Source organism: Diabrotica virgifera, chromosome 5, assembly GCF_917563875.1.
Source record: "Diabrotica virgifera virgifera chromosome 5, PGI_DIABVI_V3a".
Lineage (NCBI taxonomy): Eukaryota > Metazoa > Arthropoda > Insecta > Coleoptera > Chrysomelidae > Diabrotica > Diabrotica virgifera.
In genome coordinates, this window is record NC_065447.1 from 2,449,935 (window position 1) to 2,476,042 (window position 26,108).

General features: G+C 34.3%; 2 protein-coding genes across 3 annotated transcripts in view; one reads left to right on the forward strand and one right to left on the reverse strand.

The window, feature by feature from the left end:
- The first annotated feature begins 491 nt into the window (after positions 1 to 491).
- Positions 492 to 3,532, forward strand: LOC114333553 (ATP synthase membrane subunit K, mitochondrial-like). 2 transcript variants are annotated; one of them, XM_028283445.2, is made up of 3 exons: positions 492 to 778; positions 835 to 921; positions 3,379 to 3,532. In XM_028283445.2, exons 2-3 carry the CDS (start codon positions 838 to 840, stop codon positions 3,463 to 3,465), a joined length of 171 nt encoding a protein of 56 aa, XP_028139246.2. In that variant the 5' UTR covers positions 492 to 778; positions 835 to 837; the 3' UTR covers positions 3,466 to 3,532. The 2 variants fall into 2 exon arrangements, with proteins under 2 accessions (XP_028139246.2, XP_028139254.2); XM_028283453.2 differs by having other exon boundaries at positions 749 to 773.
- A 3,377-nt stretch (positions 3,533 to 6,909) lies between these two features.
- Positions 6,910 to 26,108, reverse strand: part of LOC114333943 (E3 ubiquitin-protein ligase HERC2) — a 127,675-nt gene continuing 108,476 nt past the window's right edge. Inside the window, exons 45-52 of the mRNA XM_050652219.1 lie at positions 15,038 to 15,394; positions 14,430 to 14,571; positions 12,534 to 12,720; positions 11,509 to 11,760; positions 10,308 to 10,367; positions 9,059 to 9,222; positions 8,285 to 8,529; positions 6,910 to 7,617 (exon numbers count right to left, since the gene is read on the reverse strand). Of these exons, the coding sequence (XP_050508176.1) occupies positions 7,468 to 7,617; positions 8,285 to 8,529; positions 9,059 to 9,222; positions 10,308 to 10,367; positions 11,509 to 11,760; positions 12,534 to 12,720; positions 14,430 to 14,571; positions 15,038 to 15,394 (1,557 nt within the window). The 3' untranslated portion in view covers positions 6,910 to 7,467. The remainder of the gene's footprint in view (positions 7,618 to 8,284; positions 8,530 to 9,058; positions 9,223 to 10,307; positions 10,368 to 11,508; positions 11,761 to 12,533; positions 12,721 to 14,429; positions 14,572 to 15,037; positions 15,395 to 26,108) is intronic.

A 26,108-nucleotide genomic window follows, 5' to 3' on the forward strand; every position in this document is an offset into this window, starting at 1 on the left:
ATTTTAGGTGTCTCTGGCTACGATTACCTTTCTATGTTGTGCATATTTGTACAACAAATTTTCGAAGAAAAAAGCTCCAGAGTGATTTGATTTATTTATGCTTAAACTAAACAGTTGTATTGCTTGTTATATTATGTTATATTAAAATTAAATATGTTCATATCTTTTTGCAGTTGTTATTTTACCATAAAAGTATAATAATATACTAACTAACAGATTACCATTAAAACTAGAAAAAGCAAATTATGACGTTTAAATGTTATTTTGAAAGTTTTGAAAATTGATAGTTTCCAAATTTCGAAAATGAAAGACTTCCAAAATCAATTTTACGAGTGTTACAAAGGAATCCAAAAAGTATTTAATAATGAAACTATTCGTGGTCGAGCTCATGTAAGTGTTATATATTGTGTCAAAGATCCACCTATTTTACAATTGAATTTTCAGGTTTCAATAGCTACAATTTTGGTAATCATTGCAGTATGGGCCGGTCTAAAACGATTAAGAAAAAAGGAGAGTTCGGCTTGATGTTTATTTTAAATCGTTTAGATTGTTTATTTTAAATTTACAGTGATAAGTTCAGAGAATAATTGAGAAATTTGTGATAATATTGAGGAATAACAAATTAAATTTTTACTGAGTACAACACTGAAAAACCGAATTAATGTGTTGTCAAAGTCAACTGTCATAGTCTCACTTCCATCTTCCATCTTCACAATCCGCTCCAACTTCACGCCGCACCGCACTACCCACTTGATTTTTTGTTTTAGAAAAAGGCACGGTAAGAAAATTTTCCAAATTTAAGTAAAAAATATAAAATTTTGTTATAATTTACAGAAAATGGCTGGAGACTCAGTTGATGCTTCAAAGTTAACCGGTATGAGCAAAATTTTCAATGGCTCTACCATGAGAGGAAGGGCAAATGTAAGTAAGAAAAATGGGTTATGTAATTTATATAATTTGGTAAATAATACATTTATTCAGTGGTGTCATGGCAAAATTAGCAGTGCGGGAACGCACTGCTAATTTTTGTTTACAAAACCTAAATTCTCTATTATTTTTTTTTCTTTTCTTAACCAGTGAGGGAACGGCGTTCCCACGCGTTCCCACACGATGACACCACTGCATTTATTAGTATTTAATCAAAGAAATAATAAATTTAGAAATTATTTTTTGATTTAGTCTTGCATTATAAACATTTTTGCAGTAAAAGTGTCTACAAAGTTTTTTTATTCAAAAAAACCTAGTAGGCTGATCAATTTTGGGGGTTTTTGTAGTTATTTTTGTTTTATATTTTTAGTCTGTGGGCTGTAAATTAATAAAAATGTAGTGAAGTAAGGGCATATACTTAAATAATGATAGACTGAGTGTCATTCAGAGCAAATTGACGACACCATCTTTTTTCTTTGGATCAGTGCCGTTTCACTCTTTGCATAGTAAACCTGGGACAGTAGTCCTCCCCTTCCGTGCCTATCCTCACACTTAATGTCATCTTAGTTTCTCGATACAATGTGCTAGAATGAGATAGGGCTTTTCATTCACAGTCATTTGTTTCGAGCTTCTGTCACTTGTCGTATAGTATTTGTATATTCCAATCACGGTTCTTAGACATTACTACGGTTGTCTAAATCGACTAACCAATGAACATTAACGGTGAGATTACGTCACGAGAGTTTACTGTTATTTGAATCGTAATGATTTTTTTCGAATCCTGAGAAAACCAAGTATTTTAGAAAAATTTAAACGCAGGATGCAAGATTACATTATTACCGAGGGCGGAAAGCCCCTTAGAATAAACAAGCAGATTATATAGAATGAAATATTTGAAATTAAATATCACACTTCTCTTTTATTTTCAGCCCTGTAACTTATTAAAATAAACATTATAGAAGTTTTCAGGGACTTTCAGCCCTCGGTAATAATGTAGTCTTTCATTCTGAGTTTAAATTTTTCAAAAATATTAATTAGTTTTCTCAGGATTCGAAAAAAATGAATACAATTAAAACACATTGAGAATTTTGACATGCATCAAAGTTTTGCATTAACTCAATGTAAAATTCTGAACTGTTGAATTCTAGCTTCCCTAATAATTATTTTACATCAAAAGACATTAGAAACTATTTGAAGAGGATTGAAATATGTATTGGAAATAACTGTTAAAATTGGTCTACATAATTAAACATATGTATTCCAAAATTTTGTAAAAATGTAATACATTTTAGTTTTCAGCCCAAACTTAGGCCACACACAATGCAATAATGTTCACATTTTTGAACTGTCAATATTTTTATTTTATCATCTATTGTTTAAAAACAATACAGTTGATAAGATACCCTCAGTTGCGGAGAAAGGATTAATAATAAAGATTTTTTTATTCAGTCAATGGTGTGAGCACTGTCAGTTAAATAGTAACGTGTGGCCTTACTTTTACACGCATACCTATTGTGGCAAATGTATCATATTTTTCAAAATTTTGGAATGCATTTAAATTGTAGAACAATTTTAACTTTTGATTTTAATACAGATTTCAATTCTCTACAAATATTCTCTCATGACTTTTGATGTAGAATAATTAGGGAAGCAGGAATTCAACAATTCAGAATTTTACATTGAGTTTCCTATGGCCCTTTTTACGATTCACCACCCGGTATAAGATAAAATGTGTACTATTTGTCTTATTATTTCATAATAACACAAATAATACACATATATACACAATAACACACATTCAATGATCGAAAATAATTTAAAAATATGGGAATGTAAACTCTTGTGACGTAAAGTCAAAAATATAAGTCTCCCCACCACCGTCGGACAAGACAACTGTAATAAAGTCTAATAACCGTGTATTCCAATAACATATGACATAGATATATTAATATTTGATGACACATGACAGAAGCTCGAAACAAATGACTGTGAATGAAAAGCCCTATATCACAAACCAGTCAAAGAGATCTTATCGTCAGGAAGGATTTTAGGCTCACTCTATGTTAACACGGTGAACGCTGTGCGAATCATATATGATTCATACTCATGTTACTTACAGGGCCACACGAATCACAGAGAGCCGTCATGTTATATACATTATGGCATTCAATGTGTTAATATATACCTCTGTGAGTAAGGGTTGTCAAGTTCAAAAGATCTAATTTACTTATTGAATAACAATTGAGAGGCGTTTATATTCAGTTATAAACTAAAACCCAAGAAGTATCACAGTACAACCCGTTTATTGGAATAGACTTCTTACCAAGCAGAAATATTCCTATAACCGGATTATTCTAATAACCACTTATTGGTGGCTAGTAGAAACATTTGTTTTCTAATAAGTGGGTTCGACTGTTTAATGCTTCAGAACTAATTTTTTTTTGTTTTCAGGTTGCCTTAGCCACATATGCCAGTGTTGGACTCCTAATCGCCTATTTCTCACTGAAACCATCAAAACCCAAGGCACCAAAAAATTAGTCTAGTAGTCTATTCCGTAATGTTACTCTATAACTATGTACATGTTTAATAAAACTTAAAATCTCAATGCTTAATAAGTTTTTTTAGATACAATGTTTTTTGTAGACATATGTAATGACTCAATAAAATTGATGTTGTATACAAGGGCAAGATGAAAAGTTCTTTGCCTGGTAGTGAAAAGTGAGTTTTTTATTCAAAACATGCCTTTATTTACAGTGCAATCTCACTTTATTGTAATATTATTTGATATATTTTTCCAGTAAAGAGATTCCACCATAAAAGGCTTTTTCTCTTCAGACTTTGTAATTTACAATCTCTGCGTTAAGGATCTAGAAATTCTTGAAGATTTTAAGTGTGGACAGATGCAACTCTGGTTTCTATTGGTAGGATTTCTGACTTGCATGCTGGTAGGCCGGAGTCTGAGAACCAACTAGACATTTTTAAAAATGTGTATAGGCCCCAGCCTGACTAAAAGTATCTGAATAAGAGTACCTTGGGTAAAACCAGGGGTAATAATAAGCGGTTGAAGTGTAGCACTGGCCCTGTTACCTTCCTTGTGTACCGTAGGCCCTGGATATAGCAGCCTACCCTGTTATAATCCCAAAGCTGCATTAGCGGTATAAAACAGGAGACTATTATTATTAACTCTGGTTTCTCTTAAATGAGTTTTGAAAAGTTTTGTCTTATTAACACATTCAGTGACAATCTTGAACAAACCCCACTTGGCTGGTACCACATACTAAATAGTTCATTTAGTAACTCAGCACTACCACTGACACTCTTACGTTTTCGCACCCTGGATAAAACCCTCACAACTAAACGAAGCTAAGACTTAAACATCTGTGTTTGCAGCAATGAAGAAGTTTTAATTTTGATGAAATCTAATAATCAAAGTACAGTAGAACCCCGATTATCCGTGCTCCTTGGGACCGGAACTTGGCACGGATAATCTGATCATTTATTTCTTATTGTAATACATATTATGTACGTATATCCATACATATAGCCCTACCATAAAAAGACAACAGAAAAAATAAATCTTTCATTATGAGTCTTCCTCTTCGCGTATACAGTTTCCGTCGAGTGATTTACAGTGACAATATTTTGATAAAACCTCAAAAATGCAATTTACGAAATAGAAAATCATAGCACGGATAATCAAGGTTCTACTGTACTTATAATACTTCGAATTATCAATAAAATGGCGAAAACTGCATGTAGACATCTTTTGTCTATCCTGAAATATCTTAGGAAACATGTTAATGGTGGATTTTTTCTTCTAACTTGAAGCCTAAAGTTGATAAGCCTAAATGAAAATCAACAAATCACTCATCTGAATGACTTTGACACTCTGAGGAACTTTTTTGTCTTCACATTTAACCTTAAGAGCACAAATTATCAATTGTGAAAAATCTTTGGGCTCATTGGCTTCAAAAAAGGCGATAATCATCAGTTATTGAAATATAGGGCTTTTCATCGATTTTCATTTGTTTCGAGCTTCTGTCAGGTGTAGTATAATATTAATATATCTACGTCATACATCTTTCCTTTGTATCAATGTTATATGACGTAGATATATTAATATTATATGATACATGACCGAAGCTCGAAACAAATGACTGTGAATGAAAAGCCCTATTGGAAAGAGTGGACTCTTACAATGTTGATACAAATGTATGGCAGCCTTCAAGATCTGTTGTGGTGATGAGACTTGAAATGCTTGGGATATTGAGGGAGAGGAATTGTCAAATTTAAAAAACCTGAATATTTTATGATCTAACTATACATAAATAGCATTCTGTAATCTATCATCATCATCATCAAGGCCTTTCCATTGCTGACGCAATGTTTACTGCTCTTACTTGAGCTTTTTGATTCACTTATTGCGGTGAATCACTCCGCATTATTTTTTGTATTGTCAAAGTTTGTTGTATGAGTTGGCTTTCGTTACTTCCACTTATTTCGATCTGTGCGTAGGTCCCTCCAATTTCTCACTTTCAGGATTTTAATATTTCTCATATCCTGGTCTTCCTATTTCTCTATGGGTCTCCTCATTGGTCTTTCAGTTTGTGATTTCCCTCTGGCCCTCTCTGGTGACCTTAATCAGTAAGTCAGTTTTCCTTCTAGCTATTTGTCACAGCCAACTCAGTCTCTGCACTTTAACAAATCTAACTATATCTTCTCTCTTCATTATGTCTCATTTCATGGTGCATTCGTCTTCAAATATCTGCGCGTTTCATACTTATCGGGCCCATAATTCTGAGGATTTTCCTTTCGAATATTTTTTTTATCTGTGAGGCACATTGTCTTAGCTGTGCATGTGCAACTCTGCATCTTTTCAGTTCTGTATTTCGATAAGTTCTGTTCTTCATTAGCCTATGGCATCTCCAGTATATTTTGTTGTCTGCTAGTATTCGCTTCGTTAGTTCGCCACTTCCCTTAAGCCGGGTTCAAACAACGCGTGTACTTGGCGAATAATCGATTCTTGCGTAGATATTTCTCTTCTAGAGCAGATTAGATAAGTTGTGTTTCCTTCGTTAATTTTAGACCTCTTCTTCGTACTTTTTTTGCCAAGAATTGTTAACGCTTCTTTTAATCTTTCATGACATAAGAATTATGTGATCTGTATTGGGACCGTGCAAGTTCGTAAAAGCGACACCTGGTTTCATAGCTCGGCAACATTTTTAGCCAGTGGCGGATCCAGTATCGTCAAGAGGGGAGGCCGATTGGCAAAATTTCTATGAAAAATAAATGAATATTTTTATAATCTTTTTATATAACTTGGTTTGAGGGGGGGGGGCATCTCCGCTGGATCAGTCACTGTTTTTAGCACTTTTAATTATATTAGTCCTGGTTACTGGATAATTGTGAAGGTCATAGCCCAAAAAGAATAAGAAGAAAAAGTAAGATTGAGGTTATGTTATTAAAAGGTAAACATTGTACTACAAGCAAAATACCATTATTAAATTCACTTTAATAATTGCATATCATATCAATATTTCAATTGACAATATGAATTATTTAAGAAAGCTGCAATATTTCTCCGCTATTCGCGCACGATCGTTTCTCGTATCCCCTCCAAGTACTTGCACACAGCGAATAGACTATTATTTCTGTTGAATAGTGGCCTATAGTTCGATCAATTCCGCTGGGGCTGGCCTCTGACTGTTCCTTCTACTGTTATGTTGAACAGTGTGGTTGACAGGGAATCGCTCTGTCGTACTCCTTTTTCTATTGTGTTTTGCTACCTTCTTCTGTAGTTATCGTATCTCTATATCTATCTGCAATAATTTTTATTAATCTGATTAGTTTTGCCGGTATATCTTGATTTTTCTTTTCATTAAATCATTTTTTTCTTCCAATTCAGTCAAAGGCTAGTCTGAAGTCTACGAATTGTCCCTTGTTTCACTCCTGTCAACAAGTACAGAAAATATACACAAAAACTCTTTATCTATATCAATTTATTAGATGATGACTAGTACAATAATTACATATATAAAATGAAATACATTTATAACGCAAAAAGTAATGCAGATACCTATAGTATGTGCAGCGATCCAAAATGTAGGATCTATACAGCAAATTCGTGAATGTAGCAAAATATGCAATCGCTTTATTGATTTAGTGAGTAAAAAATATCAATTGACAATGATTTAAATTCGAGGGGAATGTCAACATAATCTATAGAGATTCAATAACAGTAAAAATAATTTATATATAATACAATAATGGTCAAATTTATAAATAATATGTATATTTATGAAATAATACTTTATTTTAAAACAAATAAAGACGGTTCTGCCAACGCAAACGATTGATAACTGAAAAAGCTTCGTTCGCGCAGTGACCGATGACGTATGACAAGTGACGCAGGTGCTGATTAGTGACGTTTACAACGTCAAAACTCATATAAAACCAAAAACAACATTGATTTGTCTCGGAACGCAAGCAAATAAACATAACATACATTTATTATTAATAAAATTGGACGGTAAATACAATTTAGTGACTGCTGTCCATCTCTGGGTCACTCTCCGCATCTGAACTTGAACTTACGGCCAAGTCTCCTGTCATCGCCACGCGTGCGTATTCGTCCTTGTCGATTGACTTGCAGAAGTGGATAGCGTACTTTAATTTTTGATGCAAAATAGGCTACAACAAAAACATAGTTAGACTTCATGTTTCTTAGACAATTACAACGGTTGCCTACTCCGACTAATCAATGAACATTAAGCCCGTGATTACGTCACGAGAGTACAGTAATTTGAATCATAATATAATTAATCGGTATTTTTATGTCTTTGATGTATGGAAAATAGTAAAGATAGTTATGAAATAAAGATGTTAGTGGATTATACATAATACCTAATTATGGAAAACTGTTGATATTTTGGTGGTTTGGTACTTAAAATTAATCAGAACCTGTTGTTCACGTTTATCCAACGGTTAATGCAAGATTTACGGATATCTAGGACTTCAATCTCCATTTTACACTGAAAATTTGTCGCTTATACTCAATTTCCATCAATACTTGATTAACTATTGAATACATACCGTCCTTAGAGGTCAGCTAGGATTATGTGAATTAGAATTACTTCTATAATTTATTGTAAGAGTTTAAATATGTAATAGGTAATAAATTTGGCCACACTACCTATACCTGGCCTGTATCGCAACAAATTTAAAAATGGGCTCGTGTACTCTTGTGACGTAAGTCAAACATTTAAGTCTCCCCACCACAGTCGGAGTAGGCAACCGTTGTCAATGTCTAAGAACCGTAAGAATAGACTTTGTCGTATAGTACACGATTAAACCTTACCTTGCACGAATATCTAGGCATTTTAAGCAAAAAGAAGCATGTGTAACTTTCGGGTAGGAAGTTGTCGGGGGGCGTATACTTGTCGAGGATTTGTATGACGAAATCTCTGCCTCTGAAGTCTGCGATTGTTCTAGGAAGACGCGTTCTACCCCAAACGAAGCGTAAAAATAGGGATCGTTCCTGGTTCGTGAATTCTTCCATCACGTCCCAGAACCACTGGATCAGCGGAGCGCTGCTGTCGATTCCTAAAATAAAAAAAAACATGTAAACCACGCCTATATTCTTTAACACATTCGCGGACATCTTCATATGCAGACACCTAAGAATTAAGTGTCTGCATATGAAGACGTGTCAGCAAATGTGTTAAATAAACCAACAAAAAATGCCTGGCATAACTACATGATTAATACATTCGGCTGTGAATGAATACATGGGATTTGGCTGTGATTAATACATTCTTCCATCGAGGTGTTGTAACGCCGATATCAAGGAGGTCATTGGTCAATATTCACTTTGCGTCGTCTATCCATCTGTGTCTGTTATATGAGCGGGATCGCTTAGTAAAAAGAGATAGACCAGATAGATACACCACCGATCGACTGCCCGCGCGTTACTCTATTTTGCTTAGTGCGCCTTGTCTATCATTATTATGTCTATGTGTAGAACCCGCTAAAAGAGTTTACCCACTGTAAAGTGATAAAGGATTAGTGAACACAAATAATCATTATTTTTGCATATTGTTGTGGTACAACAAAATTTTAACACATTACTCACCTTTATAGGTAGCTACTGACTTAAGCAGTGTTAAAGGTATATCAGGTGATCCGCAAACCATGGTTTCTAGTTCGTATCCACTAAAAAGAGACAGCAACGGAACCGGAACCACCCGCGACATACCGTCTCTCACAGCTTTAACTTGTTCGTCAAATTCGTGCAATCTTAAAAAAGTACAGTTAGAAATCATTTTTGCAAAAGACGTTTTGTATGAATTGAAAAAAAAAAGTATTTTAAAAGTGGGTAAAGTATTTAATTCCTGGTTGAGCGCCTTCGGCTTACCAAGCCATATTCAGAGCTATGGTCAAAATTTAAGAAGTACCACTACAAAAGAGGGACCCCTTGTTCAAAATGCGCAACAAATATTTGTTTCAAAATTTAAAAGTTTACAAAAAAGTCATTAAAAGACAGCACGTTAATAGCTTTGGTTATGGTACGGGTGAAAGCATCGATCGATTTTTTTTAACTTTCTTTTTATTTAGAAAAAAAAAATCGTTCCAATTTTGAACAACAGGATTTCTCTTTTGTAGTGGTACTTTTTAAATGTTAACCATAGCTTTGAAGATGGCTTTGTAAGACAAAAGCGTTTAGCTAGAAATTAAATACTTTACTCGCTTTTAAAGTACTTTTCTTTTCAATTCATTTATTTAGAATAGTTATTTTCCTAACTAGTGCGGAAAGTGATACTTTGTTACCCGAACGACGCGATAGCGGAGTTCGGACAAGCAGTCAAGTGCGGGGAAGACACTTTCCGCATGCGTTAGGAACAATATTTTTTCTAGGGCCGTACGTTTGGGAAAAAGCCACAAAAAATAGAGTTGCATCAACTTTTATTTAGAAGTGAAAATACACAAATTAATTCTTTGACAAGGTTGTCAAAACTAAACTTTCAATATAATGGGTTACCACGACGACGATATTGGTTTCCATGACGACGGTTCAAAACCATTGTAATTGTCTACTGATCTGACTTAAATATTATGTCAAAATAATTTTATTTCATCGCTAATTTCATTAAAACATGAACGCAATAAAATAAATTTGAAATAAATTAGTAAATAATATCTAAATATTAGTTTATTGCATGTATGTATTCTAATATATTATAATGCCATATAACAAGATATTTTACTTTCCCGCACGCCGTGCGGGAAAGTGCAACTTTCGGAAACGAAATGCGTGCGTGAAAGTGGCTCTTTTAGCACGGCCGTAGAAAAATAGTTTTGTTTGGAATCGAATACAAACTTACCTGAAATTTAAGGCAAGCCTGACGTACTCCAGTCGATTTTCGAATGTTATCCTCTTGTATCTGTGAAAAAAAAAGACAAAGTAATGTTATCATTGATGAAAGAAGTCTTTTCGAGATTTGATCCATTTGTATCAAACGAGAAACGAATAAAAAAATATCTATGTATGATGGAAGAAAGGACTTCTTCTTCTCAGCCTTCTATCGTCCATTTTTGGATATAGGCTTCTCACAACTCTTTCCATCGATCTTTATCCTGAGCAACATACTTCCAATTTGTTCCAGCTTTTTGTTAGCCTGTGGCCTGCGAAGCTCCATTTTAATTTGGCAATTTTTTTATGATATTGTGACATAAATATGTCACCCGACTGTTTTCAGCTACTGGCCTATTTTAATTTAACAGACCTTTTTTTGTTTGCTGAATTTGTTTGTCAATGCTTTTAAAAGGGGGACCTTCTAATAGGTACACACCTCGATATTTCTTTTTCAGTCTAGAAAATGCTTATTTGATATTTAGGTAAATAACCATTCGATTGTTATTCTAGGATAAGATGAATTCTTCCGTAATAATCTTTCTTATTCTGGAACATTGTAATAATGTATAAATAGGAGTTTTTGGAATTAGTAAGTCAGTTGTGAATTTGAATACGTCGGTGTACTTTAATATGTATCAGGCGCTGTATATTTTTGAATTTGTAATTATGTAGATAAAATATTAGATTTAGTGTAATAAATAAATTAGATATCGTAGTTTGTAAAATAAAAGATATAAATTCAGTGTTTTTCATTTGTTTAGAAGTAAGTTATTAAGGTTATATTAAATTTGTGCAGCGTATGTTGTAAATCATCTTCTCTTTGAGAGATTAATATTGCATCGTGTCCGTAGCAGATTATTTTAAGTTGTTTCTCTCTCATTTGGTATCCTTTTTTCGTTATTACTTTTTTATTATTTCATCCATGATCAGGTTGAAGAAGAGAGGGCTCAGAAAATCCCTCTGTCTTATACTATTGCTAGCTTCAATGTATCTCTTAACCTCTTAATTTCTTAATGAATATGGATATTTGTGGAAGAATACGCTTAAAAAACTTTACAGCGCTTGAAGTTAAGCCATTTTCATCTTTGTATCTGTTAACCTTTATATTAATGAAATATTCTGTATAATATAGCTCACATTTAGCGTAGTTTAACAAAAATATCACTTACCTAGTACTTAAATGTACATCAGTTCCACAAGAAGACGGAGTCGAAAACGGCATTTCCAAATTTTGAAACAGAGGCTCTTCCGGAGCCATATCCCTAATACATAACAATCCTGGTACATAGTCTCTATCTATTTCAGTCAAATCTGCGGGCGTTAGTTCTATGCCCGCTAGTTGTTTCCAAACTGGCTCGGCTAGATTTAAGCTTAAAGGTGATCCCGTTCTTATTGCGATGCCCATTAGAACACCAAGAAATCTGAAATCATGTCCGTAATTGTTTATTGAAATATCAACATACTTTTTTTGCTATTTTTGTTAAATTATACAAAGGTATACAAAATTTCGCTGACCTACAACTAACGAACTATCGAACAACAGTCTATTATTTAATACAATGAACAATAACTTTCGTTATTTGAAAATGCAATTTTTGTCGGCATTAATGACAGCTAGGAATTAAATATTTGTAGCGGCAAGCTACAATTACTATTTTTTAATTACTAATTTTTAATAACTTTTCCTAAACGAAATAATAGGCTCCATTTAAAATTTACATTTTTCCGCCCATAATATACAAAACCATATTTATATTAATTGCCTAAACCTCTTTCAGTTTTTATGTATCCTACGAAATACCATAAATTACATCGTCCTGTCCCTTATATCAATAACAGGTTTAAGGGTCTTTAACTTCATATCTGAAACATATGACGACAAAATTAATGAATTCAGTCAGTCACATCTTAGCGGTCGGTCGGTAAAGGTCAAAACACACCCTCTCCGAGAAATAAGCATGCTCTTTATCGAAATAAATATATTATTGACAGTTGTTTTACATTTTATTTAATATTATTTTATTTGTTTCCGTGGACAACAAGGTTATCACACGCAACCCAACACCAACAACGGAACATATTTTACACACTTTCAAAATACTTTTTTTCTCTCATTCATTCATTTGTCATAAGTTGTACAAAACATGTCGGTACTTTTCAATTATTAAGAAGAGACAGTAAAAAATGAACTTACCTGAACATGTTGAGGTTCAGACAAGTTTTGGCTAGTGGGTTTAAAATAAAGCAATCTCTGTTGGCGCCAGCTTCGTCTCTGCCGTTTGGAGTGGGGATGAGTAGGGGTAAAGAGCCGTTTTGTAGTTCATCGCACATTTCTGCGATGCTTTCGCTGTAGCCACCACCACAATCATCGACACTTTCACCTAGAAAAAAATTAGCATTATACATGCACTTATATCCTTCCTAGTCCTACTAAACTTTTACCTATCAGTAGTAATACCCGAGGACATTGATAATAATTGTGCGAAAAATTTAATAACAGATTTCAAAAGCTTGTTACTTGGAAACAGACCTTGTTTCCAATAAGCAACAAACTTGAGAAAATTGTTATTACATTTTTGAGGATTTATCAATGTTCGAGGGTTATTCGGAAGAAAATTGTTTGCTTTTTTTTTAATAAATACAAGCACAAATTTATTTCTGGACCTCGGAGGTAAAATACACTATGTCGACATGGTGTTATTTTGAACAAGCTCCAGCTCAATCCACTTATTTTATTAGTTGGATTATAAAAATTGGTAATTTATAATCATTAAAATATGGCCATATTACCTTTCAACCAATTATGGGACATAGCAGATTTTTATTAACATCCTAAGAGCTCTAACTTTGTTGCAAACACAGGCTAAACACAGTTGCTCGAAATGACATAGTGTAGTTTACCTCCGAGGTCCCGATTTATTTAAATTTACAATTATATTATAAATCGTGACATGTTGAATTTATATTAATTTATGTGAAACCTTAAAATTGACATTCATGCCTATCTGTAGCAACGAAGTGAAACCAGCCCATGGGCTCTGTTATCGGTGTAATGTTGCTGTAATTGGTTATTTTTATTCACATGACCTTAAATATAAGGTTTGTTCCAACTCGGTACAAAACCGTTCTTGAACGGTTACAAGTATGCGCAGTAACGAAAAATGTGTTACTCAGGAGCGTCATTTGAAATTTTGTTTGGGGGGGGCAAGCACTTATATATTATACATCATATATGATGTTATGATGAATATTGATGTATTTTTTGTAAATTTCAGTCATTTTTTAGGGCCAGGGGGGGGCAAATGCCCCCCCCTGGACGCCCAAATGACGCCCCTGGTGTTACTGCGCATAATTATTCGTTATTGCGCATGCGCGTAACGATTCAAGAACGGTTTTGTATCGAGTTGGAACAAACCTATATAAATTTCATTGGATTTCTAAGTAAGAAAAAATTGTTCAGTCAAACAGTACTAAGTTGCTGTAAAGTCACTCTGCAAAGGTCTATTTAAAAAATATAATAGTTTGTGTTCGTAAATTTAATAAAAGACAAATAAAAGTACCTGATTTACTTGATGATTTACTTGAAAACATTCTAAAAGTTACTCTTTTTGTACTAATATCTAGAAAACTAATTAGATGATTTAAGAGCACTCTGTACCATGAATGCGACAAAGTGTAACATGTAAACATTGAAGTTCACACAATTTGTCTGTGTGATATGTTATTATAGGTCAAATGAGACTTGAACAATTAGGAATACATTATTAATAAGCATATTATTTATGTTGTTCTGAAGCTATTTCCTTGTGGCATTTTTGTAATCAACTATTCTAAATGGGAAATAAGCCACAATTTAACTAAAAATGATTTTATTAACATAAAATAAAATATATTACGTTAATAAAATCATTTTTTAGTTAAATTTTGGTTTATTTCCCATTTAGAATAGTTGATTAGCATATTATTTAGATTGAAAGTAATTTTTCTAAAAAAGAAAAATCGTTTGAGACTTTCCGTAACTTCTTTGGGTGTAACTCAAGGTTTTAACATTGTGTATGGTTTAAAGAACCTTTATAAACTTATTACTTACCTACGAATTCGACTTTCCATATTCTATGAGGTAACGCCAACGTTTCTGACGTTAATAGTGGCAATTTGGTCACCATCTGTCCAAACACCGATTTCATTCCATCTACACCAGCCAGTCCACCACGTGATCTAGATCTCTTAACCTAAAAAATATGAATGTAACTCTTACGACATAATAAGAGATGCAACTCTACTACCAATAGGTGATGGTTTGGTAATAAAAAATCTTATAGAAAAATGTACTGAAAAACCACTAGCTTTAATATTTGTGGACTATGAAAAGGCCTTCGACACCATAAATCAACAAAAAATGTTGGAAGCCTTGACAGAATGCCGAATTGACTATCGGTATATAAATATAATTAATCACATATACCAAAACGCAACAGCTAGTGTTACGAGTGGGTCATAGTAAGTGCCTAAAACGCTGTAATAGGAATTTGATGCAAGATGCACACGATCGAAACAGATGGAAAATTATGAGGGAGATCTATGTCCAGCAGTGGACAAGCGAAGATTGAATGAAGATGTAGTTCTACTTCTGATGTATATAGAGAAAAAATGTGGTCGTCATAAAGGCATAAAATTGCTATCACACATTTGACTTACCTGTATCCTATTAAGCTCTATCACAGGTCCGTGATGCTTGTCCCTAACCATAGTAGCTTGCACGACTTTCCTAAACGTGGCCTCTTTAATGGAATAAATCAAGATGTTCCTTAACTCGTGCAGCGAATCTGGTCCGGTTATAGGGAACATGGTGATGCAAGGGCAGATCAATTCTGCGAAATGATGTAAAAGAACCAATCGACAATGTAGAACCATGGAAGCGATATCTTGAAGAAGGTCGTACTCTAGTGGAGCTACTAAAGGAAGGCGGGCACAGGCGCTGCTTGCGTTGCTTGTAGACCATGCTAGAGTATGGGCAGATCCACAGGCGACGTTTGTGATTTTTTTCACGTTAGACTAAAAAAAACATACAATAGTGAGCAAATTAATGAGAACATATCTCATACTTTACAATTGTACCTTTTTTAGCAACGTTCAACACGTTTATGTGAAATTATTGACAGGTTCTCACACCTGTCAATAATACCAAGCTACACACCTTTTGATTTTTTTAATACTTTTTAGAATTTTTGGGATTGGTTCCCACACATACCATAGTTTGGGAACCAGAGACGCCCTGTGTTTAATCTCAAATATTTATCATTCATATCAGATATTAAATAATAGTTATATCACCCCGTATATCACATTAACGTAATTTGTTATTGTATAATTACAGGTGCGGCTTGCTAATTTAGTTTAATTATTGCAAATCATAAACAATATTTTTGGCTAAGGCACACTAATTTTGCTGACTAAATAAAATCCTTTGTTCGTTAGTCGCGTGGACTATGACCCAAATCATATTGACACCAAGAGAGAACATACATTTAGAATGATTCCTTCGATTCACTCAAAACAATCAACATTTAGCATCATCAATGATTATCAGTTTAACCGTCAAACCAGTCGCGCAGTAAGGCTCCGTCAATCAGTAGAAATTTGGGGGCTCCCGGGTATAGTGTGTTGTTAGAGAAATAACGTTTTATCTTTAATTTGGTGTTTACTATCGGCGATCGAAGGTAAAGCTGAGCCGATCTTATACACTCTGTTTGCCTTTAATGTACTGGCACAGAGATACAAAGATTTCAATCAAGATATGCATGTCTGCTTCATTGACTACATTAAATCTTTTGACAATGTTAAGCACGGGAAACTATCGTGCAAAAACTAAACATTGATTATCAAGATGTTCAAATAACATCAAGATTATACTGGGGTCAAATGGAAAGGATAAAACTAGAAGGCTCCCTGTCAGAGGAAATAAATATTCAGCAGGGTGTACATCTCACTGATTAATGATTCTTTTGAGAAAGGCAAATTTTCAGAGTGCCTAAAGACTGCCATCATTATTCCTCTTCATAAGGGTGGTGAAATATCTAATACCTGCAATTATAGACCTATTGCACTACTACCGGTACTCTCTAAAATTATTGAGAGACTCATAAGAGCCCGACTTATGTCCTTTCTTATTGAAAACAACATTTTATCACAAAATCAGTTCGGCTTTTTAACCAATAAATGTACCACCGATGCCATGTTTTCTGTACTACATGAGGTTTATCATGCACTGAACAATAATCTTCACACTGCCACCGTTTTTTGGGACTACTCCAAAGCTTTTTGATTGTGTAAATCACAACATTTTGATAAAAAAACTAAATTTCTACGGAATTCGAGGTATTTCTTTGAATTGGTTCCAATCTTACTTGGATGATAGGAAACAACTGGTTAGAGCAAATGATACAGACTCTAGTCTCAAACACATTGTATGTGGGGTACCTCAAGGATCCGTATTGGGTCCTCTACTTTTCCTTACCTTTATTAATGACATCACTAGTTTAAAAATCGATGGAAAAATCTTTCTTTTTGCTGATGATACCAGTATCACTTGGAGCAACTCAAATATTGTAACTCTTCATGCTACTATAACTTCTGATCTACTTACCATAAAAACCTGGTCTGACCCTAATTTACTCTCGTTTAACGTAGATAATACAGTAGCATTATCTTATAAAGGAGCTCTTCAACCTTTACCTCTTAATAACAGCCAGATCAGTACTGTTGATTCTGTAAAATTTCTTGGTATTTTTTTAGACAGCAACCTTAAATGGTCCTTCCATATTAATTTGTTAAGGAAGAAACTATCTTCAGCTTGCTATGCTATAAGATCTGTTTCGAATGAACTCAATTTAGCATCTTCCAAAATAACATATTTTTCTTTGTTCGAGTCACATCTTCGTTATGATCTGCCTTTTTGGGGTTCTGGTACAGCTGCCCAATTCGATGTTATTTTCAAATTACAAAAAAGAGCAATAAGATATCTGTTTGGCCTCAGAAGAACAACACATTGTAGAAGTTACTTCAAAGATCACAGAATTTTAAACCTTCCATCTTTTTTTTTTTTTTTTTATTTTTATCAACATCAACCACTTTGGGTTATTAGCTGTACTGTCATTGATACATGGTTACTTAAATCTAATAGCATTTTGATTAGGTATTACATAAGTTCACATTTAGGTAACAATATCATAATTTACAAATTAAGAATGGGGTTTATAAAATGTTAACAGTGGTTATAGTTTGTTTAAAACATTAATGTCTTTCAAATAATTAAACAAATGCGTAAGCTTACAGTGTGATCCTAAGGCTGCTTTTATATTGAGAGGTATGGAGTGTTTTTGTCTTTCATTAAGATATTTAGGACACTCTATTAATATATGTGTTACATTGATGTCGCAATTACACAGGTCACAAATAGGGCGATTTGACTTGGAGATTAGGTAGCTGTGAGTAAGTCTGCTATGCCCTATGCGTAAACGATTTAGCTTCACAAACAGCTGGCGATTTAGGTCTATCTCACACCAAGGTTCAATTGAGGGCTTTATTGTGTGTAGAGATGATTGTGAAAGATTCCATTCGTTTTCCCATTTGTTTAACACTTTTTCTTTAAGGCATGGTTTGTAATCGGAAACAGGCACTAAGTTCACTAACACTGAAGACGCACTGTGTATTGCTTCTCTGGCATGGAAATCTGCTTTTTCGTTTCCTTGAAGTCCAATGTGTGATGGAACCCATATAAAGCTTACTTGCTGCATCGTGTTCTTCAGTAAATGTAATTGTTCTTTTATTAAAATACTTATAGGATTACTTGTATATAACTGTTCTATCGTATGTAATGCACTGAGAGAGTCGGTAATTATGACAGATTTTGGAATTTTTTGAGTACGAATGTGAATGATGGCTTGCAGAATTGAATATAGTTCTCCAGAGTAAATACTGCAAGTGGAAGATAATTTAAATTGTAATATAGTGTTTGAATCTACAACTGCCGATCCCACACCATCAGCAGTCTTAGATGAATCTGTATAAATATAACAATGATCTGGGAAAGAAGCAAGTATGTTGAGAAAAGATTGATTAATTGTTGCATGGGGGGTATCAAGCTTATTGTATTTAGAAAGAGTTAGATCACATATTGCAGGAGGAAAGGTCCAGGGCGGAGGAGTAACTGTATTTGTCTGATTAAAAAATTTTGGGAATTGAATATTATTGAGAGAGAGATATTTTCTGATTCTCTCGTAAAAGGGGGGGTTAGTTCTTTTTTTATTTACATAAGTTTCTTTGAAACGTTCTGCAATAGTGTGGTGGAAAGTGGGATGCGATTCTATTGCATATATGGATGATGCGTAGACTAATGACAAGTACATTCTTCGGAAATTTAAAGGTGGTTCTCCGGTTAAACATTGTAAACTATTAATGGGGCTAGTACAGAATGCTCCTGTGGCTATTCTTAATGCTGTATTTTGTATGACTTCTAGTTGAGCAAGAAGTGTCTTCTTTGCAGATGAGTATACAATTGATCCATAATCGAGTTTGGATCGTACTAGAGATTTGTAAATATGAATCAAACTTTTACAATCTGAACCCCAATTACGATTGCACAGTGTACGCATTAAATTGAGACCAGATTGACAGGATTGTTTAATGTGCATAATGTGGTACTTCCAAGATAGTTTTTTATCAAAGATCATTCCTAGAAATTTTAAGTGTTCCACATAAGTTAAGTTGTTTCCATATAACTGAAGATCTGGAGTTGTAGACTGCCGTTTTTTTGAAAATAAAATACATTTAGTTTTGGTTGTAGAGAATTGCAATCCTACAGCTTTCGACCAGTTTTCAAGGTGATTTAATGCACATTGTAAATTTTTCTGTATAGAAAGAATATTTTTTCCTCTTGAATATATGACTAAATCGTCAGCGTATAATCTCGCTTTAACAAGTTGTGGAAAGTTTTCTAAGATTTTGTTTATTGCTACTAAGAATAGTGTTGAACTAATAACAGATCCTTGAGGTGTTCCATTTGTTTGGTCTTTAGTGATGGATAGTGTACCATTTATCTTAACCTTAAATTGTCTCTTACTAAGAAAATTTTGAATGAAATATAGCATGTTACCTTTGACGCCCCACTGACTTAGTGTGTTAAGAATATCGTATCTCCAAGCCATGTCAAACGCTTTTGTTATATCGAAAAAAACCGCAAGACATTCCTGTCCAATTGCAAACGATTCATTTATCTCGGATTCTAGGTCAATTAAATTATCTATAGTGGATCTATTCCTGCGAAAGCCGCTTTGTTCATTGATTATTAATTTATTATTTTCCAAAAACCACCTTAGTCTATTATTCACCATTTTTTCCAAGATTTTACACATTGTGTTGGTAAGCGAAATTGGCCTATAGGATTCGGGATCAGTTCGTGGTTTATTTGGTTTTAGTAATGGAACTATTATCGCCTGCGTCCATTTTGTGGGAAACTCATTATTAGTCCAAATTCTGTTGTATAGGTTAAGAAGATATTGTTTTCCATTATCTGGTAGATTTTGTAAGAAACTAACAGGAATATCGTCTGGTCCTGGCGCCGATTTTTTGCTGGTACTTAAAGAGTGATTAAGCTCTTCCATGGTAAATGCTATATTAAGAGGATTATCTTCAATGCAATTAAAATCTATTAATTTATTTTCCGAAATCATCTTGGTATTGATAAATTCTTTAGAAAAGTTGTTATTGCTGGAGTTCATTTCAAATTGTTTTGCTAATAAATCTGCTATTTCGTTATTAGATGTTACTATCTGTTTGTTATTGCATAGGAATGGAATCTTTTTATAGGTATTACTTCCAGATATTTTTCTAACTTTTTCCCATACGGTGCTTATAGGTATAGTGGAATTAATAGAGGACATAAATTCTTGCCAAGATTTTTTTCTGTTCTTTTTAGTTATATATCTAGCTTGAGCCCGTAACTTCTTATATTCTATAGTATTTTCAAGTGTTTTGTGACGTTTCAATTTGTTAAAGGATTTTTTATATTTCTTTATTATATCAGTACACTCTGCGTTCCACCATGGTAATGAATTTCTTTTATGTAGAGTTTGTGTTTTACCTATATGATTTTCACCGGCAAGATGGATTAATGATATAAACGAATTCAAAAGTTCATCTATATGATGATTTTCGGTGACTTCTTTTAAGCTATGGCAGTTCTGTTGAATATACTTTTTGAATAAATACCAATCGGCATTCTTTAGATTCCATTTTGGAATTGGGGTTGTATTAGTATCTTCATAATTACTGTTAAAAGAGACTTTAATAGGATAATGATCACTTCCAAATAAAAACGGAATTACATCCCATGAAAATTTTGCTGACAGTACAGGATCACATAATGACAGGTCGATAGCTGATGAAGTACCTGTATGAATATTATATCTTGTTGATTGTCCATCATTCAGTACGTTTAGGTTTTTTGAGGTAATTATGTTTTCTAGAATTTTGCCCTTGGAATTTATTCCAAGAGATCCCCATATTGGATTATGGCTGTTAAAATCACCAACGATTATTCTGGGAGTGGGAATCTGATCTAATACATCTGAAATATCTGCTTCTGTGATAGGTAAGTCAGGTGGAATATAAATATTACAGATATTCATTTTTTGTGGAAAGGACACTGATACTCCTACTACTTCTAAATTACTATTGATTACTAATGCTTCTGATTCATATTTTTTGTTAACATACGTAACAACTCCTCCACTAGCGATATTTGCGTTGTCTCGGTTTTTATGGAAAGAAGAATAATTCTTCATGTTATAACTGTGATATCCTTTAAAGTTTGTTTCTTGTAAACATATTATTGATGGTGAGATTATTGAACATAAATGTTTAAGCATTTCTAAACGGGGATAAAACCCGTTAACATTCCATTGTAGTATCGGTTCGAAGATTTTAGTTTATTTCTGGAGCTGAATTTGTCGAACAATCACTATCTTGATAAGCAGGATCGTCTAGCATTTTTTCGATTTTGTTTATTAATTTAGTGCATTTGGTTTTCATGCTTTTTTCTGTAAAATATGGCTTAATTGTTGTTAACATGTAAATAAAGTTGGGTATATCCGTTGTGTATGTTTGTAATAAACTAATGGGATCAGTCGAGCTAGTATAATTTTCAAAAAAGTCAAGTGTTTGTTCATATGTTAAGTTAAAATTATTTGACGTATCGTGAAATACTGTTTTTGTTGGCATCATTATTTCCTGAATTGATCTGGTAGACTCAGTTTGCTTTTTTTGTTTCTTTTTGGTTTGTGTTGGTACTTTAAATTCTTTATTTAATTCTTCAGTGGGAGATGGAGTAGTATTAATTTCCGAAATTGTTCTCTTATTGGTCGTTGACTGATCCTTAGATATACAATTAGTTTCCATAATTAATACGGGGGGCATTAAATTAGTATCTGTTTGTTGGTTAAGTGAAGGTTCGGCATTAGAATTACTGACTGGATGATTTGGTTCCATTTCTAGGGGTGATGGAATAGACTTGGGGGATTCTTGTGGTTGTTGTTGTATTGGTTGTTGTTGTATTGGTTGTTGTTGTTGTATTGGTTGTTGTTGTATTGGTTGTTGTTGTATTGGTTGTTGTTGTATTGGTTGTTGTTGTATTGGTTGTTGTTGTATTGGTTGTTGCGGTTGGTGTTGGATATGAGAGGAATCGTTTTGTTGATTATGATTTGAACAATTTGCTGCAACGTGACCTGTGTTCTTACAGATAAAACATGAAGGTTTATCTAAACTTAAATATATGCGATACGAAGTTTGATCATATGTCATTAAGAAAGAAGAGGGAAGGTCTATATCTGCAAGTGGTTGAATATAAGTTTGTCTTCTAAAACTGAGGACGTGTTGAAATTCTGGAAGTTGACTACCGATTCTAAGGAAGGTTGTAACGGGTAGTTCTTTTAAGGACGACAGACTCAGTAAAACACAATTTAAAAATAAAGCAAATATATTAAAGGTAATTATATACAGTTTAAAACAAATAAAATAAAATATAATTCCATCTTCTGCAAAGGAAAAACAATATTAAACTTTATTATAGTTATCCGATCATAATAGCAACATCGAAATAATACGATAATCAATATATACAATAATAATCTCGCTACGTTAAAACAACGTAGCCTGGAGACGGCATTTCACTTCAATGCAGTCACTCGTTCCTCGCTACTACCGCCTACTGCGATAACGATTGTGGCAAGACTCCACGTCACTACGGTGGCGTCTACCTAGGCATAGTTCCGCCTCACAAACGGCGCATCTTTGCCAGGCCAGCTGAAGCTCGTTCAATACGCGAGGCATCAGCTGTTGAGCCATAGTAAGTTCAATACACGAACCATGACTGATTTTCTCATTCTCCTAGCTCGCCTTAAATATGCTCTCGATGCCCTCTCCTTCGGTTTCCCCCAGCGGTGCCGTGAAGAAGGAATGCGCAAACACGGAGACTCCATCAGTCCCCTCCGGTAACAGCAGCTCATCGCCCGCCGAGGCATCACATCGTTACACCCCCTTCTCTTTGGAAAACAAAAAAAATGTAGCATACATTTTTTTTGTGCCGTGTGTGAAACACGGCTTGGACTCATCATCGGTGTGGTCTTGGTCGGTTCTTCCTTACTTCGTAAACTGGTCCTGGATGGCTGTCAAGAAGATGCTTCCCTCTGTAGATCTTGATCGTGGTCCCCTCATATCCATTGGGACAGTGTACCAAGGCTTTTCTACAGCAAATGGTCACATTCTTCCTGCTGGCTGCATCTGCGACGGTTTACCCTTAAGGCATGTACTTTCTGTCGATTTTCTTTCACAAACTGGTCTGGGATGATTGTCAAGAAGATGTTTCCTTCTGTAGATCTTGCTCGTGGTCCCCTCAAATCCATTGGGACAGTTTACCAAGGTTTTTCTACAGTAGATGGTCACATTTTTCTTGCTGGTTTCATCTTTGACGGTTCCATTAACAATGTCATTTTTTTCGGTGATTCGTAAATTGGTCTCGGATGACTGGCTAGAAGGTGCTTCCTTCTGTAGATCTTGGGCGTGATCCCCTCAACTCCATTGGGACAGTATGCCAAGGCTTTTCTACAGCGAACGGTCGCATCTCTTCCTGCTCGTTGCATCGGCGACGTTTATTTTCGGATCATTCTCGATTTGGTTCATTTTCGGTTCCTTAATAATCTGAAAACAAAGAAGCTTAATCATCTTTGAACGGGTTTTATTTATATATCCACGACGTGGACCTGTTACTGAGTCTGTGTCTTATTATTGTTCGGGTGCTAATTTGTAACGGGTAGTTACAAACAGCGGTGCTTTTATTTTTGCTCGGGCGCCATTTTTGTAACGGGTAGTTCTTTTAAGGACGACAGACTCAGTAAAACACAATTTAAAAATAAAGCAAATATATTAAAGGTAATTATATACAGTTTAAAACAAATAAAATAAAATATAATTCCATCTTCTGCAAAGGAAAAACAATATTAAACTTTATTATAGTTATCCGATCATAATAGCAACATCGAAATAATACGATAATCAATATATACAATAATAATCTCGCTACGTTAAAACAACGTAGCCTGGAGACGGCATTTCACTTCAATGCAGTCACTCGTTCCTCGCTACTACCGCCTACTGCGATAACGATTGTGGCAAGACTCCACGTCACTACGGTGGCGTCTACCTAGGCATAGTTCCGCCTCACAAACGGCGCATCTTTGCCAGGCCAGCTGAAGCTCGTTCAATACGCGAGGCATCAGCTGTTGAGCCATAGTAAGTTCAATACACGAACCATGACTGATTTTCTCATTCTCCTAGCTCGCCTTAAATATGCTCTCGATGCCCTCTCCTTCGGTTTCCCCCAGCGGTGCCGTGAAGAAGGAATGCGCAAACACGGAGACTCCATCAGTCCCCTCCGGTAACAGCAGCTCATCGCCCGCCGAGGCATCACATCGTTACAAGGTTAAAGGTGACATTAATTTAAGACCGAATTTGGTTAACTCATTCTCTATTAGAATATGTGGAATAGAAGGGCAAACACCCGATAGTAACAGTCTTTCGTTTGGAGTTATCAATTTTCGTGCTTTTAGATTTTCGCCTTTAATTGTTATTTCTGCTGGACCGGACATAAATTTTTCCACCAGGGATTCGCTGGAGAGATAAATACATATTCTGTTATTTGATAGCCTTGATGAAAATAAAATATTCCGTGGATGAACAACTTCACCAAGTGCTATTAAGTACTCTTCTATTTTAGTATCAGGTAGCGAATTAAATAAAATTGCTTGCAGCTTTGAAGGAAATTGAATTGAAGAAGCATTGTTAAGCACATTTGAATATGAGGTTTTGTTTTGAGGTTGTTGATGATCTTCAGTCATGATTGTTGACAAATTAGTTAGGTCGGATCTGGTATCATTTGGTATACTCATTAGTAATTATGAACCAGTTTCAGAACCAGAACTAGTTCCGAGAACTGGCCTTTCGGCCGTCACTTAACCTTACAAACGGTATGCTTTGTAATGTTTTGAATAAATAAATAATAAAAACTCACTGGTTTATTCCGTAAGGTAACTGCACTATATACTATTACTTTTTGCTTATTTTCAAGTTTATTTGGATATAAACTACTTGAAAAAAGATGATTTTTTGGGACTGAAATGTAAACACAGTTTGTGTTACCATGTTCAGGACCGGACCCCCTTCCATCTTTATATATTTTAAAAACTGTTTGCTTAATTTGTAAACATCTACATGTCTTTCCACCAAGACCCAATCATGACTACTTCACGAGAAATTGTACCTTTGACGTCTATTTACCGACCCCGTCATCTGATTTAGTAAAGAAATCTATATTATATTCCGCAAAAAAACTTTACAACCATCTCCCTCTGCAACTTAAATCTGCAGCATCTTTCCCCAAATTCCGTAAACTGACAAAAGCCTACCTATCCGAAAGACCATATTATGCAGTAGAAGATTTTCTTAATCCATAACTAAGAAATTACAGTACCCTTTGCACAAGTAGTATTTTTATTATTATTTTTCATCTATATTTGGGTGTCATATGCAGCAGCTTAACTTTTAATTTTAATTACTAGGTAGGCTATGCAATTTGCAATTTATTTAAATTTTTAAATTTTGCAATTGATTAACTGTTTAACTTTATTATTATTATTTTTTTAAATATATACTGACGATTTATGTATTTTTAGTAAATTGAATTGTTATTGTTTTGTTTTCTTGACTTTTTGTAAGCTTTGTCGATAAAATTGTACAATTCTTCATGACAATAAAGCATATTTCTATTCTTTATTCTATTCTATACAACAGGGATGCATTCTCTTGCCAATGCTATTCAATTTATACTCTGAATATATTTTCCATTAGAAGCATTAGAAGATGAGTCAGTTGGAATAGTGATAAATGGAGTTCTTGTCATCAGATATGCTGACGATACAGCTATAATAGCCAACAATTTTGCCAATTTTGGAGACCCCCAGAGACTCTTTGATAAAGTATCTATAGTCATTTGCATTTTTGAAGTCAATGAGGAACGTAAGAGAACGAGTAAGAAGACTGCATACTTGGGGCACATATTACGAGGAGAACGATACACTTTTCAGCAACTGATACTCGAATGAAAGATACGAGGGTAAGAGGGGTCTGGGACGTAAAAAGATGTCATGGCTGCGTAATA

Coding starts and splice junctions, on each gene's coding strand:
- LOC114333553 (XM_028283445.2), top strand. CDS start 838: ATGGCTGGAGACTCAGTTGATGCTTCAAAGTTAACCGGTATGAGCAAA. Junction 922..3,378: donor CCATGAGAGGAAGGGCAAAT/GTAAGTAAGAAA, acceptor TTTTGTTTTCAG/GTTGCCTTAGCCACATATGC.